Consider the following 18,352-nt stretch of genomic DNA (forward strand, 5'->3'; position numbering starts at 1 on the left):
TATGTTAGTTTGAATCAAAATCCAAATCAGAAAGAGCTTTATTGCCAAGTATGTGTGCACTTACAAGGAATTTGTTTTGGTGACAAGCTTTCAGTTGCACATTTTCTAAAAAAATAAATAAATAAATAAAAAGTTAAAGCACATTTTTTTTTATAAAGAAAATAAAGAGTATTTTATAAATAGAGAATTATGAGGCAATTAGGGAAGTATCCTAATAAAGAAAAATGTGTAAAATAGCTATAAGTATATTCAAAAATTGTTTTAAATTGGTTCATCTCAAAAACGAACATCTTTGTATATCATAGTAAAAATGTTTAATTTTTCACTTTAATCGATTGGTTTGTTTTTTTACTACATAATATTTGGTGAATGCTGTAAATCATTTTAATTCATTAATATTCAATTTAATAGAATTTCTACCCTATTTTTATTTTATCTATCGTGTGCCATGATAAAAAGATCGAAATTTCACTGTAGGTTTTACTGTGAATGGTTGTGGATGTGACGAAATAAAAACGACTTTAAAAAAATAAAATAAAAAAATGCAACCTAAACAAAAACCTGTCTTGGTCTATTGTCTAGGAAATTGTTTCAAAACCATCGACATGCATGAGTCTGGACGGGTCGCTAGCCTTAGCAATGAGCAAATAGACTTGAAAACAAAAGACACATAGCCACACATTATGCACTTGTGACAAGCTGTCTATGGCGGTCTGTTTGTCTTTTCTAAGCTGATACTGCTGGACCAATGTTTGTGAAAATGGTCATGTTTGGAATGTAGTCTGACGAGAATCAAGACTTTCATGGTTTAGCGAGATGAGTCACACATATTTTCAGATACTGGGTCAACATTTTTTTCAGAAAACTTTTGCCATTCTTGCTAATGGATAAAAAAAAACCCAGATACTCAAATTTCCTACAGCGTCAGCAGATGTACTGATATACATCAACTCTAAACCCATACAGGTGGATGGTGGCTTCATCTTGTTCAGCATTCCAGAATCATTTAGCATCTGTGGCTTCATTTAAATATTCAAATGTTCTCCTTCGCTGATTGGCCTGTTTCCTGGCCATGGGCAGCTCTTAGCAGTCACGCCACTTTCAAAGGTGTGTGTCATTCACTGCCATGGCAAAACAACACTCACACTTTAGAGATCAGAGATTAAAAAAAAAAAGCAACGACTACTAAATAATACAACTTCAGTCTTCATATATGAACCCCCTCAAAAAATAAATAAATAAATAAATAAACATTGAACGATGATGAGTAATTGCAGTGAATAAAACCATAGCCCTTAGTTGATGTTCACATACTTTTCCCAGAATAATATTTACCCTAAGCATCGCTGTGAGTTTGTAGTTGCTATAGAGGTGTGGAGTTATGAAAAGCAATTGTGCGCCTGGTGGCCATCCTATGGGGACTGTCAATGCATTCAGGGAAATTGAACTCGACCCCAGCAGCCCGACTGAGACCCGGCTTAAGTTTCAGTGCCTCTGAAATGTTAATTACGGTTTCTATGGGCACACCGGTAACAAACCGCTAATATTAGCAAGTCATTTACTGTACGAGTTTACCTTCAATGCATTTTCCTTCTGGTTTTTAGAAATCATTGGTTAGTTAGAGTAGTTAATCTATTACAACTACAGATAAATATTTGCAAAGGGGAAATTTGGATACTGCAGCCATAAACCAGCACTTCATATTACAGTGTGTTATTAATACTTGTGTATTAAAACATAAAGGTTCAGAAATGCATTTTCTTCTGTTCACAATTGAAAATATATATAGCTCTAAAGAATTCAATGCCATAAAAGGGCATTTGGTTCATACATTTTTATAGCAAATGAATAGAATAAAACAGAAAATGGAAGGTTATGTATGTCACTGTCTGCTTCTGTCACTGTCTGCTTCTAGTCAAGTCAAGTAGCTGTCAAGTAGAACATTGTGTTTTTATCAAATAAATAACTGGCAGTTGAAAACAGTTGCTAAGTTGCATTTACACTCATCTCAGATCTTATTCTGATGTCTCTTGTTACTTGGATAGTGTTGCATGTAAGAGTTCTCTACCTACTAACCTCTCTATATACTTCTGCAGTTATGGGCATGATCTCATTACTTACAACCGTTATTCACTAAAACATCATCTACAGCAAAATCACTGTTTTAACTCCCTAAAATAAATATATTACTATTATACTAATGTACATACTAATATATCACTAATGTGATGTGCCAATTCTGTACCCTGACTCATCAGTCGTATCATAATCTCACTCTTTGAGATACTTTCAAATGCATAAAACCAAAGGATATACAAAAGATCTTTAAAATTGAGCTTATATTAGAACATATTATGGACTATTGTGCACACATTTGATTGGTTGGTTTCGGTTTGTATTCCACCCTGCATGCATTTATTTATACCTATATTATATGATATTATATGATATGATATGATATTATATTATATTACATTACATTACATTATATGTCAGTTTGCCAATTACAGTGAGACTCTTGCCTGTTTGAACAGTGCAACACAAATATAAATTCCTGGGAAACTTAAACCATGTACTCATAAAGTAATATACGCCTCTGCAGAAAAAATGAGCCACATGCTTATCTCTGTGTGGTGGAAGTATGTTCACCGGTTACATCAAGGATGTTTCTTTGTGACTAATATTTCACATCCGCTCTGGGAGCTGTCAGTTATTTAATTTAGGATAAGGTTTATATGTTCAAACAAAAAATTCATATCATTTACTCAACATCAAAAAAATCTAAATACAATCTAACAAAGTGCCCTTGTATTGTAAGTCCTCCACATTAAAAAAGGAAATATATATATTAGAATTTGGAGATGTTTGAATGAAGTAATTAAGAGGTTTGGTCAGATGTAGTGATCTCAGACTGCATATAAACATTAAAAGTATTTTGGTAAATGTTTTACTTTTTGACATCTGTTCAATCAATTCAGTGTTTTTTTTTGGACTAAATGGGATTTGTAAAAAAACACTGCAACCGTGTGGACATTTAGATGTACTACAATACTCAACAAAAAACTACTCCTGTTATAACGTATGTTAAAATGTCCAAAATATATATTTTGACATTTTGAAAGAATGAGAGTTTCTTAAATTGAATGAGTGAATTTATCTTTTAAATCAGAAATCGGTGTTGTAAAGACAAAAATATTAAGTTAAAGTGAGAGCCATTTTCCTAGAGGTTATTATTATTATTATTATTATTATTATTATTATTATTATTATTATTATTATTAATAATTTATTTAATTTGTTTGTTTGTTTATATATTTATGGCAGGGATAAATTTTTATTTCAATAAATACAGCATTAGATATTTGCAAATGCTTATTGCTTTAGCTTAAAGAGCAATCCACAGGTGCCAAAACTGAAGAAAAAAAGTTATGTTTTTGCTGTACCAAGCAATGTATTAATTATAATAAAATACCTGGACGTTAAAAAAAATTGAAAAAAAAAACAAAAAAAAACAAAAACAAAACCCACCATCAATAAGAACAGTTTACATCTTTCATCAAGCTTCAGTCTTTCGTGTCTGTATAAGTGTAAATAGATTTGTGTTGATAATGAAAAACAGTTGTCAAAAATTAATCGTATATAACAATCAAACGTATTAAGCAAAGATAAACAATAAATAAATTATTTAAAAAGCATGTTTTTATATATATAAAATTAAGAACATAAGATTCCAAAATTATATAATATAAAAAAATATATGCAATTGGTAGACCCCCCCCCCCAAAAAAAAAAAAAAAGAAAAAAATATATATAATAAATAAAAAAAGCACAACATATCTACATTTTTATGGTATTACTACTAGATTAGTAGTTGTTTTTATTGCTTTATTTCTTTATGTTTATTTATTCAATTTTCTTATTGCTTTGATATTTTAAATATTCTGTATATCATTTAAATTCTGTAAAAAAAAAGTTATTTCCCATATATTAGATTATGCAACAATTATTACATGATTATCAACGTGTTGTTAATGATGACATTATTCAATTAAAAAAAACACAAGGTATAGAGATACGCTGCAGTTATAAAGTTATAAATTTCATTAATATTAATTTCTAAGTAAATAAAACAAATCCAGAAACAAACAATAAAACAAAGCAACATGGAAGTGAGCGCGAGCGCACTTCCGCCTCCGCCGTGACGTGGCGCCCTGTCGCACGCGCGCTACAGGTACGCTCTGTAAATGGTTTACCTGACGTTAGGGCAGTTTGACGTCATCACGCAGCAACTCGGAATAAAAAAGGAACTGAGGAATTCACGTTCTATTTATAGTTTTGCGTTGAATATAGTGTTCTTAATGGACTTATATTGTTTTTAAGTATTTAAATAAACCAGTTTTTGAACTATTATAGTCTTTTTTAGCTAAGTTTTGTAGAACAGGTTACAGGTTTAGGACATGTCTGCTTCAGCGGTCTTCATCCTGGACCTCAAAGGCAAGGTGAGGACTCGGTGTAGTACTTGTGTGTCCTATTTTTAATAAACAACAGATCTGTATGTCTAAATACAAATTTCTAAAATGTATATATTTATTTGCATATTAAGTTACCGGTAAAGCCTTTATTCTTTCAGGAGTTTTTTTTTTTAGAGATACTTGTCATTTATGTAACATGGCGGCCGCTGGGACATTTGTGTTCTTGTTAAAGATAAATAAATGTACTTTGAAATGTTTTATATGATTAACCGAAATATGTGGTATTTTTATATTTATTTATAATATTATTGTAGTGGGCCCCGTCCTAAACTACCGCACAAACATGGCATACCAACTTCTATTCTAATGTCCTTTTATATATATATAGAACACGCCCACTGTTTCCATCTTAAACAGGTGACACATACAATCATACAATGCTATAGCTACTATATAAATAAATCTATACATATACATATATACTGGTCCAAATCCCTCCAAACCATCTCAACTGGATTTAGATTGAGTGATTGTGGAGGCAATGTCATCTGGTGCAGCACTCCATCACTCTCCTTCTTCAACAAATAGCTCTTATATAACCTGAAGGTGTGTTTTGGGGGTCATTGTCCTTTTGGAAAACAAATGACGGTCCCATTCAAACTAGATGGGATGGCATATCACTGCAAAATACTGTGGTAGTCTTTCTTCCCCCCACCCCCCCAGATTTAGATTTAGAGTCCTCTAATTTGTTGAAGAATTACACAGAACTATAATCTACATTTTTTAAAAAAATATTAAGCCCCTTTTTCAAAAGTGCCATGGACAAAGAATTTTCTGGCTGTTTATTAACGCATGTCTTTGTTCCTTTGAAGCGTACTTTTTTTACATTATATGTACACCTTTATTTACATTACCAGTTAAACAGGCTGAAAAGTACAATATAAGAACCTAATTATTCAAACAAAGGTTGTATTGTAATTTTTACTTCTGTAATGAAAATAAATGCAGACCTGCTGACCTGGTGGATCCCAGGGAGAAACTGGCTATGTGAAACTTTCCAATTTTGTAAAAAATTGTTGTGTAAGCTAGAAACACTTCAATTTCCAGCACTGTTATGACGAAGTCCACTGGATTTGTAACGTGAGATGAGTTGGCTCTGTTTCTTTCACAATGGGTTATGGAGGGCAGACAAGAAAACAGAAGGAAGGCGTATTCTTTACAGTAACCTCAATTGCACATAACCCAGTAATTCAGTAATGTACAGATACAACTCTTTTGTTTAAGACAACAGTTACTAAGAAACACTTGTCACTAATCTAAACTTGAAAAATCGGACATTTAAAAATGTACGGAAATTTACAGCTGTGAAGGGTATCTTCTGAAAATAAATGCATCGAGCGCATCATTTTTTGGCAAACAGGACCACCATAATAACAATTTTTTAATTTCCAGAACGACAATGTTAGGGTTGTGCTGACAATCTTATAAAGTAATATTTAATAAAGCAATCTTAGTATTTGTATGTGAAAATGCTTTTAATAAACTTTTAATAAACATAGATACAAAGTCTTATCCACATATTTTTTATTTGACTCTTTTCAGGTGCTGATATGTCGCAACTATAAAGGCGATGTGGACATGTCAGAGATTGACCACTTCCTGCCGCTGTTGTTGCAACAGGAAGAGGAAGGGCTAATGTGCCCTGTTATTTCACATGGCAACGTCCACTTTATGTGGATCAAGCACAGCAATCTTTATTGTATCCTTTCATCGGGGGGTTTAAGCACACACAAAATTTATTATGCAATTCAATTCACTTTTATTTGTTTAGAGCTTTTAATGATTAGATGTTCATACTAAGCAGGTGTACAAAGATAAATAGAATCAGAATCTTCTTTATTGTCAAGTTTCATGGGTTGCATGTACAAGGAATCTGTCATGGTGGGCTGGTGCTATAATAAAATATATGAAAATAAAAAAAGGAATAAATAAAGATAAAGAGTAACTATATAATTTGAGCAGGCTATCTAAAGAGAGAGTAAGCATATAACTTTATCCCTATAGATTTATCTTTAATGAGTAAGCCAAAGGCGACGATGGCAGGGGAAAAACTCCCTTAGACAGTATAATTGACTATAATGATAATAATAGTGTTGAAAATTCATGCCAGAGCAGGTTTGTTAGTGTTCCAGCATGGCAAAGCACTGATGTAGGAATAATAAAATGTACAGCTGTGTTTACTGTAAAAGTATGGTCAATGACTAGTTGCCCTTGTCACAGTGGTGGTACATTTGTTGTATCTTTAAAAATACTTTATGGTAAACAATTGCTACTGAAGGAAAACTAATATACGTATATAAGGGCTGCAGCTATCAATTATCTTAGTAATTAAGTATTCTACCGATTAGTCTCCAGAGTGGTCCAGAGTTTGTGCGTCAGTAATAATAGTCCGTGTGGAAACACAGTGCTCTGTGTGTAGATAAATTGACTAAACAAATTACTTAAGAAATCGTTTCAGCCCTAGAAAGATGAATACCACAGGTTACACTTACAGTTAAGAAATATAACCTTTTATTTCTGAATATAGTCTCATACTAAAGTACAGCCATTCCTAAATTACGAGATTATTGTAAGATAAATAAAACTTTGATAAATAAAACAAAAGAATATTGTGCCTATGAGACTTAACCTGATCTTACAGTGCTGGCTACTACGAACAAGAACTCCAATGCATCTCTGGTGTATTCTTTTCTGTACAAGCTGGTGGAGGTAACACACTGCACCCTGCACCCAAATTTTTATCAATGTCGAGTTTATTGAATATCTGGATTAATTTCAACTTCAGTTAAGGAGCATGTGCATATTTGAATAAGACGTTATTGATGGAATTAAGCTGTGCCAGAGGGTTGATACTCAAGCCAGAGATGAACTGCCACGCTCTGTGATGAATCTTGTGTCAAAGTTGTTTATTAACTAAAACTTAATAAACCTACAAATATTTTTTTACACTGGACTCAAAGTAATGAAAATAAATTCACAATTATGTACCTAAAACACAGTAATGCTAGAGGCAGCCATTTAGGAAAATCACTTTCCATAAGCTCAATTTCACAGTTGATATTCACTTTGCAGGTTGGGTTTTACCAGAAAAATATAATAATTACATTGTCATAATGACAAAATATAACACAATATAGCTCTCAATCTCTGCCTGTTTTTAGCAATAGATGAGCCTCAATATTAATACTTGTTAGCTGCATTAGACAGAGATTTGGTGGAATGCGAGTGTAAAACAGCAACAACTTATTCAAAAACACAGCAACATATAACAAAAAATAGCCTGAAAAATGTAGGTCCGTATTGAACTTGCTTTGCTTATTACTGATTGGCTACAGCACGCATCCTTCTGAGAGTCAATGAAATACAAAGAGCTGGAGGAGTTTTACAGTAAAAGGGAATATGAGCCTAAGTGAATCTACTAATGCTTTTATATATATTTCTTTTTATCAAGGGCATTCTTTTTCTATTAAGGTGGACAATAAGTGTATGGCTAATTAGATAGCAAAATAAAGTGTGATTATTTTAACCTGTGATACGTGCATACTTGCAAGCAACCACCCTGTAATGTTTTGCACCAGTGCATGCCAAACACTCTTTGCTTATGTATGTGTGTTTTCTGTCCAGGTGTTCACGGAGTACTTTAAAGAGCTGGAAGAAGAGAGCATACAGGATAATTTTGTTGTGGTCTACGAGCTGCTGGATGAGCTCATGGATTTTGGTTTCCCTCAGACCACAGATAGCAAAATCCTGCAGGAGTATGTGCTCATAATAACTTCTGTTCCTATCAACACCCCAAACAAGGATTTAAATCAAACAAACTGGTTACAGTCAATGCTTCTAAATTGCCTTGCACTGTTGCGGATTCGTTTTCCAGGCTAGACATTATGTCAGCATATTAGTCTTAGCTATTGCAGTGTTGTGGTCTGGGAATGTAATCCTGTTCAATATGTGCCAAATGTGATGTCTTAGCATAGCTGTGGCCTTAGAGATTGCAACAGCCAATTTATCAGTGAGCTGGGTGTGATGAACTATAGTTGTTTGGTCTTAACAATACTTAATTATTTTTAGATACATCACACAAGAAGGGAACAAACTGGAGGTCACTAAGGCCAAAGTGCCCACGACAGTCACCAATGCCGTTTCATGGAGGTCGGAAGGCATTAAGTATAAGAAGAATGAGGTTTTTATAGATGTCATCGAATCCATAAATGTCCTGGTGAGTGCTCAGTTTCCTCAAGAGAATGCTAGAAATAATGCAAAATAAATGTAAAGATTTGAAACGTATTCAATGGATTTTTATAACACAAAGATATTTGCTAACTATAGATATGCCACTTGTATAGTTCCTGTTTTTGCCATGGGAGTGCCAAAGCTTGTGGTTATACTTGCATATGAATTTTTTTTTCTCGAGTTCAGCACAGAGTACGACTTTATATAAATGAAAATAATCTAAAATGCACAAAACATCACACTGTAGAGGTAGTTTTGTTTGTTTAATAATATACATTAGAGAATTTATGTGTTCATCTGGGACAGTAGAAATGACTTATCTTTCTGTTGCTTTTTTTTTTGTTGCTCTAATGATGAAATATAGCTTGAAGCATAAATAAGGGTTTGGTTATCTCCAATGCAAAACAAACAAAGCAAGTGTTAGACGATGAACAAGTCATAGCTGATTTGGGATATTTGGAAAGTACCAATGCTTCCTCACAGAACCATTACTTTAATACTTTTGTATTTTTTGACAGCTTGGAATGTTAAGAACTTGATTGGTTGGTATTTGACTCAACAGGTGAATGCCAATGGGAGCGTAATGAGCAGTGATATTGTGGGCAGTATTAAACTAAAGACGATGCTCTCTGGAATGCCTGAGCTCAGACTGGGCCTCAACGACCGTGTGCTCTTTGCCCTTACTGGCCGTAAGCAACAACTTTCCTTCACACAGTCTTTTGTATAAGACAATCTCATGAAGGGCTTAAATAGCATCATAAAGTACTAAGCTAACTTTAGACATGAAGGAATGAATCAGTTATTTCTGAAGCACTGTTTAATTCCTCATTAAGAAATATATAGAACATACACGGCCACCTTGTTTTTTCTGTGTTTTCTCTCAGGAGACAAAGGGAAAACTGTATCTATGGAAGATGTGAAGTTTCACCAGTGTGTACGACTCTCACGCTTTGAGAGTGACCGAACCATCTCATTCATCCCTCCAGATGGAGAGTCAGAGCTGATGTCTTACCGAATCAATACACATGTGAGACTTTATTCCATTGTATTTTACTTACCACATTAACAGTATATTATTATTATTAAACAAATGGTAATGTTACTAAGAACAGTACTAACAAAAACTCCTCACTAAATGTGATTATACAGGTGAAACCTCTGATCTGGATTGAGTCTGTTATTGAAAAGTTCTCTCACAGTCGAGTGGAAATCATGGTAAAGGTGAGTCGATCGCAAGCAAATGCAGTGTTTTCTTGCCGATCATCTCCTTAGCAAAAGTGATGCTCTTTCATTAGAAATTTTCTTCAAGGAGTGGAGTATAATTCTAGGTATACCCTCAGCACCAGAGCGTTAATGTGTTAATAGGGGTAACATGTTAATTCTTGTTTATAGTAATCACACCTACGCCTTGAGCATATTATCATGAGTATCAGAATAATGCACTTTTTTAAGTCGAATGCATTCTCCCTTTAGGCTAAAGGTCAATTTAAAAAGCAATCTGTGGCTAATAACGTGGAGGTTCGTGTTCCTGTTCCGAGTGATGCAGACACCCCAAAGTTCAAAACTAGCACCGGCAATGCAAAGTACGTTCCTGAAAAGAACATGGTGGTGTGGACCATCAAATCGTTCCCTGTGAGTGTTATCTTTAACAGCATTGCATTCCTGATGTCATTTGTGTGGCTTTCATACCCTAATAGGTTTTTTTTTTAATTTAATTTATTTATTTCCCTGCTATTTAATTTTTACGGTTAATGGATTTTCTTGCATTATAATAGTAACATGTTATGCCTAACTGTCTATCCCTTAATTTGGTTATTTAGTTAGTGTCTTAATATTGTATGGGTGTGTAGGGAGGAAAAGAGTTCCTGATGCGAGCTCACTTTGGCCTCCCCAGTGTGGAAAAAGATGAGATGGAGGGAAAACCACCCATTACAGTCAAATTTGAGATCCCATACTTCACTGTATCAGGAATACAGGTGCGTGTGTGTAGCTATATTTCTATATTTACAGCATGCTTCGCTGATCTAATTTACACTTTCTTATTAATAACTCGAATAATCTTTATTACTGTGTATTTATGCAATTATAATGAAATGTTACGTATTTTTTTCTGGCTGCGTTACATTTCATAAGGTGCGATATATGAAGATCATTGAGAAGAGTGGCTACCAGGCATTACCGTGGGTTAGGTACATCACACAAAGTGGAGGTAAGATGGAATATTTGCATGTTTGCACATAGCAGGCCTGTATCTAGGTCAGTGATTTGCATAGAATCACAATAAAGGCTCATAGAGTGTATGTCAGTGTTAAAGGGCCAAACCAGTAAACTGACTGGGAAGTGTAATCTGAAATTGAAGTAACCTTTATTTAATCATGTCTGCATCTAGACATAAGCAATGTGCTTTTACCAGCATATCTCCAACCAAACAAGTGGTGCGTTGATGATAGAGTCAAACCACTTGCTGTGATGTCACCGTAAACTAAGGGCACAGCTTGTTTTCCTGGCAAGCTGTCAAAACACATCACTGTTCTCATCGCAGGCGAACAGGCGAACATATGTGCAAACAAAGAGGGGGGTTATGTGGTGGTAAAGGGGTATTAGAAGAATGTTTTCAGTTTCATAATGGGCAGTATATTTAAATGAATATCTCATTCTTTGAATAGCTCATTCGAGAGTTTGCCGTTCTAAACTCACTCAGACCAATCCCCTATCCTTTTCTGTTATAATAACCTCCACTCTTATAGGCAGACTTTCCACAAGATTTTGAAGTGTAGCTGTGGGGATTTGCATTTAGCCTCAAGAGTATTAACGAGATCAGGCTTTCGTGTCAGATGAAAAGGTCTGTGGGTTCAGTCAGTGTTACACCTTTACACCCAAAGGTGTTCAGTGGGGTTGAGGTCAAGACACCATGTCTTAACACACCATGTCTGCATGGAGCTGATTTAGTCTGCATGAGTATAATCTTGCTGGAACAGGTTTGGGCTTCTTCTAATGTAAAAATTGTAAAGTGACCACACACAAAGACAAAGTTTTGAATGATCAGCACTATTTAGAGTATTTAACAAAATGTTATTAATAAAAAGAAAATATATTTATATAATAGCTTCACTACAGAATATGGAGTAATTCAGACTTTCTCCTGTAGACACAGAGTTTACGCAAAAAGTGTTCGACCAAAGAGGATGTGACAAAACCACTATTCGTCATGAATTAACGTGCATTCGACGTGCATTTTACCTTGCAGATTACCAACTCCGGACGAACTAGGGAAGCCTGCTGCATTTCCTGATACTGTTCAAGCTCCAGGCAAATGAATAATGTCCTGAAATCATGATTTGCATCCAGAAAATGTCTTCAGTTCAAGTAGAAGGAAAATGATTATTAGATTTGGCTGAAATGTATTTTTTGGTTTTTTTTTTTTGTTCTACTGTTGTTGCACTATGGTTTAACTGTTAAATATTGTTGTAATAATGATTTTTTAAAAAGGGATGCATTTGTGTTTGGGTTCTATAATGGTCACGTGTTATTTCATGAAATAAATTCTTACAGTTCACGTGCTGATGATTTTTTTTTCTGAAGATACAATGAGAAATGCACATAAACCCGCCTTTTTCGACTGATTATCGCACCACTGAGAGAGAAACATGAATGAACGACCCGGGCTGCTGCACTAACCTTCTCAAATCGCCCGCCGTCTGCACCCTTCACTCTGATTGGCCAGAGGCCCAGTTACCATGGGGATACTGTAGCAACCGTGCGTGCGCCCCGCCCTTTTTACCATATATGGTCGGTTTGGGGCTCGTTTGTAGCTTGTGATTGGTGGACGCGTTTTTTTCCGTCACCGTTTTGAGAAGTCACGATAGAGAATTTTGTCAGTTTTCCAAAGCGCGCAAATTAAAGGTACACTGGCACCCGGATTGTTTATGTTTATTGAAAATATTCATAAACATTTTTTATTTAAAAAAAGGGAGACGAGCCGCAGCTAACGGTCGACACCTCGGATAAAGAGCAGAGTAAAGACGCGGAGCAGGTAAAACACCGGAGCCGGAGCTTTTCGCTGCGCTCCAAACACTTTCATTTCCCTATTCGCGTAAATTTCAAAAGCGCTCGCGGATCCACTCGGGATTATTCACGCGCACTGTGGTGTGTTTCACGTATTACGCATATTCTACAATATTCCGGTTTTAGTTTTTGGTATTTGTTTTCTTTATCTATGTCCCTCCGACGCTCCCTTCCTGACAGCCGACCGAGTTATAACCAGGTTCACACCGCGGTAAACAAGCTAGCCTGTTAGCTTAGCGCGGCATTTAATTAAAGGCGCTCGAGCCCCAACAAAGCGCTCGAGCGCGACACAAAAGAGCCGCCGAGCGTCTTTTTTTTTTTTTCGTTCTTTCCTTTTTTTATTCCCCTCATTTTTTTGTCACGCGCCGATAATAAAACCGCGTCTACAGGCATTTACTCGGTGTGTATCTGCAGGGCCGAGAAAAGACTACCACTATCGACATCAGAAGAATAACAGCAGGGACGATGGTGCTGAGAGAGAGCGACGCGGGGAACCGCCTGACCACGGCGGCGGCGCGAGGAGACACGGCAGAGGTGCGCAAGCTGCTGGAGGAGAGTCGCGTTCACCCGGACACCAGGAATGAATTCGGCAAAACAGCCTTACAGGTGCCACAAAATACACACACACACAAACACACACACGTTTGAAGTGTGTAGTGATATATATTTAATTATAACGAGTCGAGTCAGGAGGCGGCTGGTCAGCGCCAGTGTGTATGACGTAATGGTATAAATGCACCATAATATATTGATATAATCTTTACACAAACACACACACACACACACACACACACACACACACACACACACACACACACACAAAATTGCATATTATTACAAAAAAACAATTAAAAGAAATCATCACATAGCTAAATTATATATATATATACACATACATACACACTATACACAATAGTATACACATGACATGATTTAATATCACTATTTAGCCTATGAAAGAATTATTCAGTACACATACTTCTATCTATCTATCTATCTATCTATCTATCTATCTATCTATCTATCTATCTATCTATCTATCTATCTATCTATCTATACATTTAAAATATACCATATGTTGAAATAATGTCCTATAAATATAAATATTCATGAATAAAACACACTAAAAGTGATAGATAGATAGATAGATAGATAGATAGATAGATAGATAGATAGATAGATAGATAACATATATAATATGATGACAGTTAATGAGGGACAGTCATTATGTATTACACGATTTACTGGTCTTATATTTTGAAAATAAAAATGTTAGTGCTGATCCACAGTGCAATATACTAATATAATATATAGTATAACCATTGCATTAGATGTCAATATATAAACTAAATATTTGTCGGGTGACTTTTCCTAAAACAAAGCTTTCCAGTCCTGCCTAAATATCTAAAAGGACAGACGGTAAATATTTATTGTTGGAGCATTATAGAAAGTGGCTGTGAAATGAGCATAGTTGCCCCACCCTAACCGTGTACATCTTCGATTGAACACACCTGATCCAGTTTATCAGGGCCTTCAAGTGGCATCCGGGTTTGACAAGGCAGTTGTGTTGGTATTTTGCTATGCAGGCTGGTAAGTCTTCAGGAATGAGGACAAGCCTGCAGGATAAACATATGACTTAGTAGTTTACTATAAACATTTACCATACAACAGTCTTGTTTGGCCTAATGGTGAACTTTTTTTTTTTTTTGCTTTTGTTTATTAGTGCATGTACATATTAAATCGACATCATGCCAGAGATTTGTATGTTAAGTCAACACAATACTGGCACAATTTTTTTCCTATTTACGACAAACATAGCCCCATGGGAATACATGGTAGAGTTGCAACAGCTGCTGTTACTTCATTTGAAAGTTGTCTCTAGGGGCTTAGTTAGTAGTAATTCACATGTAAGTAAATAGACAATGTTTGTATCAAATAAACCGAACATTTGTACGCACTACAAAACCAACACCAATAAGTTCAAAAGTATTTAAAGAAAGAAAGGATGGTGCTTTATTCTTGTCACATGTACTTTACAGTACAGTAAAATCCCAGCGATGTTAGGAAGCTGGGGTCAAAGCGAGGGCTCAGCCATGTCACGGTGCCCCTGGAACACAGAGGGTTAAGGGCCTTGCTTGAGGGGCCCCATTGTGGGGCTTGAACCTCCCCGACCTTCTGATCAGTAACTCAGAGCCTTAACCACCGTGCTACCACTTCCCATATGAAGACACTTTACTGTGTTCACTGCAGGTCATGATGATGGGTAACACCAATGTTGCTTACCTGCTGCTGGAGAGTGGTGCCGACCCGAACATCCAGGACCGTTTTGGGATCGCGCCAGCCCATGATGCTGCCCGGACAGGGTTTTTGGACACACTGCATGTCCTGGTCGATTATGGCGCCTCGGTCAACATCGCCGATCAGTCTGGTGCTCTGCCCATCCACATTGCCATTCGAGAGGGCTACAGAGATGTAGTGGAGTTCCTGGCACCGCGTTCCAACCTTGGCCACCAGGACACCCGAGGGGACACGGCGCTGGACATCGCAGAAGCTTCGTGCACACCAGATATGGTGGAGCTGCTAAAGCGGCAGCTGGAATCTTCCCTGGCTTATAAGTTTCAGTGAAATCTGGGGCAGTTGTGAATTTTTACGCCACTCTAAAGTCGTCAAGAAACCTCTGTACAGAAGTAGGTTCCATTACTACAGTACTATGTTAATTTTAGTTTATTTCCTTGTTCAGTTAGACAGTTAAAACTAGATGAAGAATGTAGCAGCAGTTTTGCACAGAGCAAAAAACTGTCGAAGGAAACGTGGACCACGTTCCACACGCCGTCGTTCTGGGAGTTTGCCATGCACAATTGTAGATCAGCTCTTTTTTCATTCTTTTATATGAGAAGTTACATTTACTGCACGGGTCTGTGTAGAAAACTTGAACTGTTAACCGTAAAAAAAAAAATAAAGAAAACGAAAGAAAAAAATCTCATGAAATTACTGTTGCCTTTTCTCATCTAGTGAGATTGTGCAACATGCACTGATAAACTTGCATGATCATTTTGCTTAGTTTGTATTTGTTTGTGTGTGCATTACAATTTACTGTTTTTTTTTTTAATGTGTACATAGCATTGTATGAAAATATCAACTTATTTATTGACAGATTGTAAATACATTTATGTTTAATGTGGGATTTCTGATGTTATTTATAAAGGTACTTATCCATACCCTTTTTCCCCTGTTATAGAAAATTTGTACTGATGTAATGCTATTGTTATTCCATGAATTCTTTGAAACACAATTAAATTTTTAAACGTAAAGAGATTGTTTCACTGCGTGGGGTGTAATTTATTGTGTGTGTGAAATTCCTTTTTACCACAAGAGGGCACTGTTGTTTACCTTGAAACACAATCGATCCAAACAAACTTTTGTGCTGAAAAACAGTTAAAAGCAGGACAAGAATTTAGAGCAGATTTTAGAAGTTAGATTTAGTTGGACTTTCTAGAAAATTATTTTGCAAAAAATATACAACACAACCAAAAATCAAACTAAAGCAGGTAATCTAGAAACTTCCATGAAGCTGACCAAAACTACACACTTTTGTCATGTCTACAGAATAATGCAACATGGATAGCAATGATAAACGTCCCCAATATCCAGTTGTGCAATCACCTTGTGTGTGTGTGTGTGTGTGTGTGTGTGTGTGTGTGTGTGTGTGTGTGTGTGTGTGTGTGTGTGTGTGTGTGTGTGTGTGTGTGTGTGTTTAAGACCAAGGTGAGTCAGGAAGGACATTTATAATTGCTCCATAGAGGAATGTGCCTTACTATACAAGCCTCAGAGCATGCTATCACTCAGGTAGACCACAGAATAAAGCACAGGGAACAAGAATCCTATTTGTCCGCTGCATTTCTGTTTAAAGGACACCAGTACAATGGACGCTATTGTTGGCTCTTCTGCTTTAAAGCCAAAAGACTTGACTGCTAACCTGTTGCATTTTGTAACAAAACCTCCAATGGCACTCGTTCACTTCTCTTTTTGGTTGAGGTTCCTTTTGCCCAAACTGGACAGATATAATGCATCCACTTGAAGGGAAAAATCCACCCTGAACAACCCGAATATCCATATTTTGTATCAGTATGTGGTTGTCAGTAAATTATGAAATTCTCAGGGGACTTTTTTTTTTTTTGGGGGGGGGGGGGTGTTCAAATTCTGTCAACAACAGTTTATTTAACAGGTTGCTCAAAATGCCTTTTGACTTTCTGCTGATTGGCACTAATGGGAATTCATCTCTAGGCAAACTGGTGCAGCAGGAGACTACACCCTGAAGTCCTTTATTCTGTCCTTGTCTTTCACTTGGACACACTCCCCAAATATGTCAGTTTCCACACCTTCAACTTGGTGAGGATGCTCTATTGTAACTCAGCTCAACTGCTTCATAGAAATGTGTTGCATTCTTGAAATCCGAGTCAAAATCAACGTTTGCTCTCTGCACTACATATTATGTTGGATTTCTCATGGATATGATGGAAAGTAGTGAGTGAGAAAAGCAGCTCTTGATCTTTTGTATTTTATGAGCTAACAGCAAAATCAGACAGTTACCCCCTATGGCAATAACAATGTTTATCTGGGACATATATCACAGCAATTTCACAGCAAGAAAATAGACTTCTGATTGGAAGGTCATAAGTTTAAATCTGAGCAGCACTAAGCTGCCAATTCTGGGTCCTTGAGGAAAGACCTTAACCCTCAACTGCCCAGATGTAAATGCAGATGAGATAATTGTACACTGCCCTGGATAAGGGCATCTGCAAACTGGCAAATTTTCTCTATTTTCATGACTGTGAAAATTTTAGATTCACACTGAAGGCATCAAAACTATGAATTAACACATGTGGAATTATATATGGAATTATATACATAACAAAAAAGTGTGAAACAACTGAAAAATGTCATATTCTAGGTTCTTCAAAGTAGCCACCTTTTGCTTTGATTACTGCTTTGCACACTCTTGGCATTCTCTTGATGAGCTTCAAGAGGTAGTCACCTGAAATGGTCTTCCAACAGTCTTGAAGGAGTTCCCCGAGAGATGCTTGGCACTTGTTAGCCCTTTTGCCTTCACTCTGCGGTCCAGCTCACCCCTAAACCATCTCGATTAGGTTCAGGTCCGGGGACTGTGGAGGCCAGGTCATCTGGCGCAGCACCCCATCACTCTCCTTCTTGGTCAAATAGCCCTTGATGCCTTCAGTGTGACTACAATTTTCATAGTCATGAAAATAAAGAAAACTGTTTGAATGAGAAGGTGTGTCCAAACTTTTGGTCTGTACTGTATGTATCAAGCATTTTTTTATTTATTTTTTTTGCATCAGAGACAAAAAGTAGCCACAATAATGTCAGATTTTTGCGGCACAACACTAGAGGGCGCAATTGGGAACATGGTGTCACTATTTTAGTTGCACCACAGAAACTTGTTTTGTCTCGTGCTTCAGTTTCAAGCGCAAAAAAGAAAACGAGGTGAGTATTTTTTTGTAGGGAGG

General features: G+C 36.3%; 2 protein-coding genes across 5 annotated transcripts in view; both read left to right on the top strand.

The window, feature by feature from the left end:
* The first annotated feature begins 4,218 nt into the window (after positions 1–4,218).
* Positions 4,219–18,352, top strand: part of ap1m2 (adaptor related protein complex 1 subunit mu 2) — a 223,707-nt gene continuing 209,573 nt past the window's right edge. The window contains exons 1-12 of one of the 2 annotated variants that reach the window (XR_014530554.1): positions 4,219–4,499; positions 6,075–6,231; positions 7,174–7,241; positions 8,157–8,287; positions 8,601–8,748; positions 9,325–9,451; positions 9,647–9,789; positions 9,912–9,983; positions 10,236–10,394; positions 10,613–10,738; positions 10,896–10,971; positions 12,010–12,120. Coding sequence is in view for 1 of the 2 variants with exons in the window: in XM_083523342.1 (XP_083379468.1) it covers positions 4,458–4,499; positions 6,075–6,231; positions 7,174–7,241; positions 8,157–8,287; positions 8,601–8,748; positions 9,325–9,451; positions 9,647–9,789; positions 9,912–9,983; positions 10,236–10,394; positions 10,613–10,738; positions 10,896–10,971; positions 12,010–12,032 (1,272 nt within the window). In the remaining variant the exon portion in view is untranslated. Of the gene's footprint in view, positions 4,500–6,074; positions 6,232–7,173; positions 7,242–8,156; positions 8,288–8,600; positions 8,749–9,324; positions 9,452–9,646; positions 9,790–9,911; positions 9,984–10,235; positions 10,395–10,612; positions 10,739–10,895; positions 10,972–12,009; positions 12,319–18,352 lie in introns of those variants that run through there. The other variant, XM_083523342.1, reaches the window with a different exon arrangement.
* On the top strand, positions 12,449–16,138 carry cdkn2d (cyclin-dependent kinase inhibitor 2D (p19, inhibits CDK4)). Of its 3 annotated transcripts, none has more exons than XM_083523731.1 (3): positions 12,449–12,795; positions 13,242–13,433; positions 15,078–16,138. In XM_083523731.1, exons 2-3 carry the CDS (start codon positions 13,293–13,295, stop codon positions 15,450–15,452), a joined length of 516 nt encoding a protein of 171 aa, XP_083379857.1. In that variant the 5' UTR covers positions 12,449–12,795; positions 13,242–13,292; the 3' UTR covers positions 15,453–16,138. The 3 variants fall into 3 exon arrangements, with proteins under 3 accessions (XP_083379857.1, XP_083379859.1, XP_083379858.1); XM_083523733.1 differs by having other exon boundaries at positions 12,449–12,665; XM_083523732.1 differs by lacking the exon at positions 12,449–12,795 and adding an exon at positions 12,806–12,908.

The sequence above is a fragment of the Silurus aristotelis genome (assembly GCF_946808225.1).
Source record: "Silurus aristotelis genome assembly, chromosome: 2".
NCBI classification, from domain to species: Eukaryota; Metazoa; Chordata; class Actinopteri; order Siluriformes; family Siluridae; genus Silurus; species Silurus aristotelis.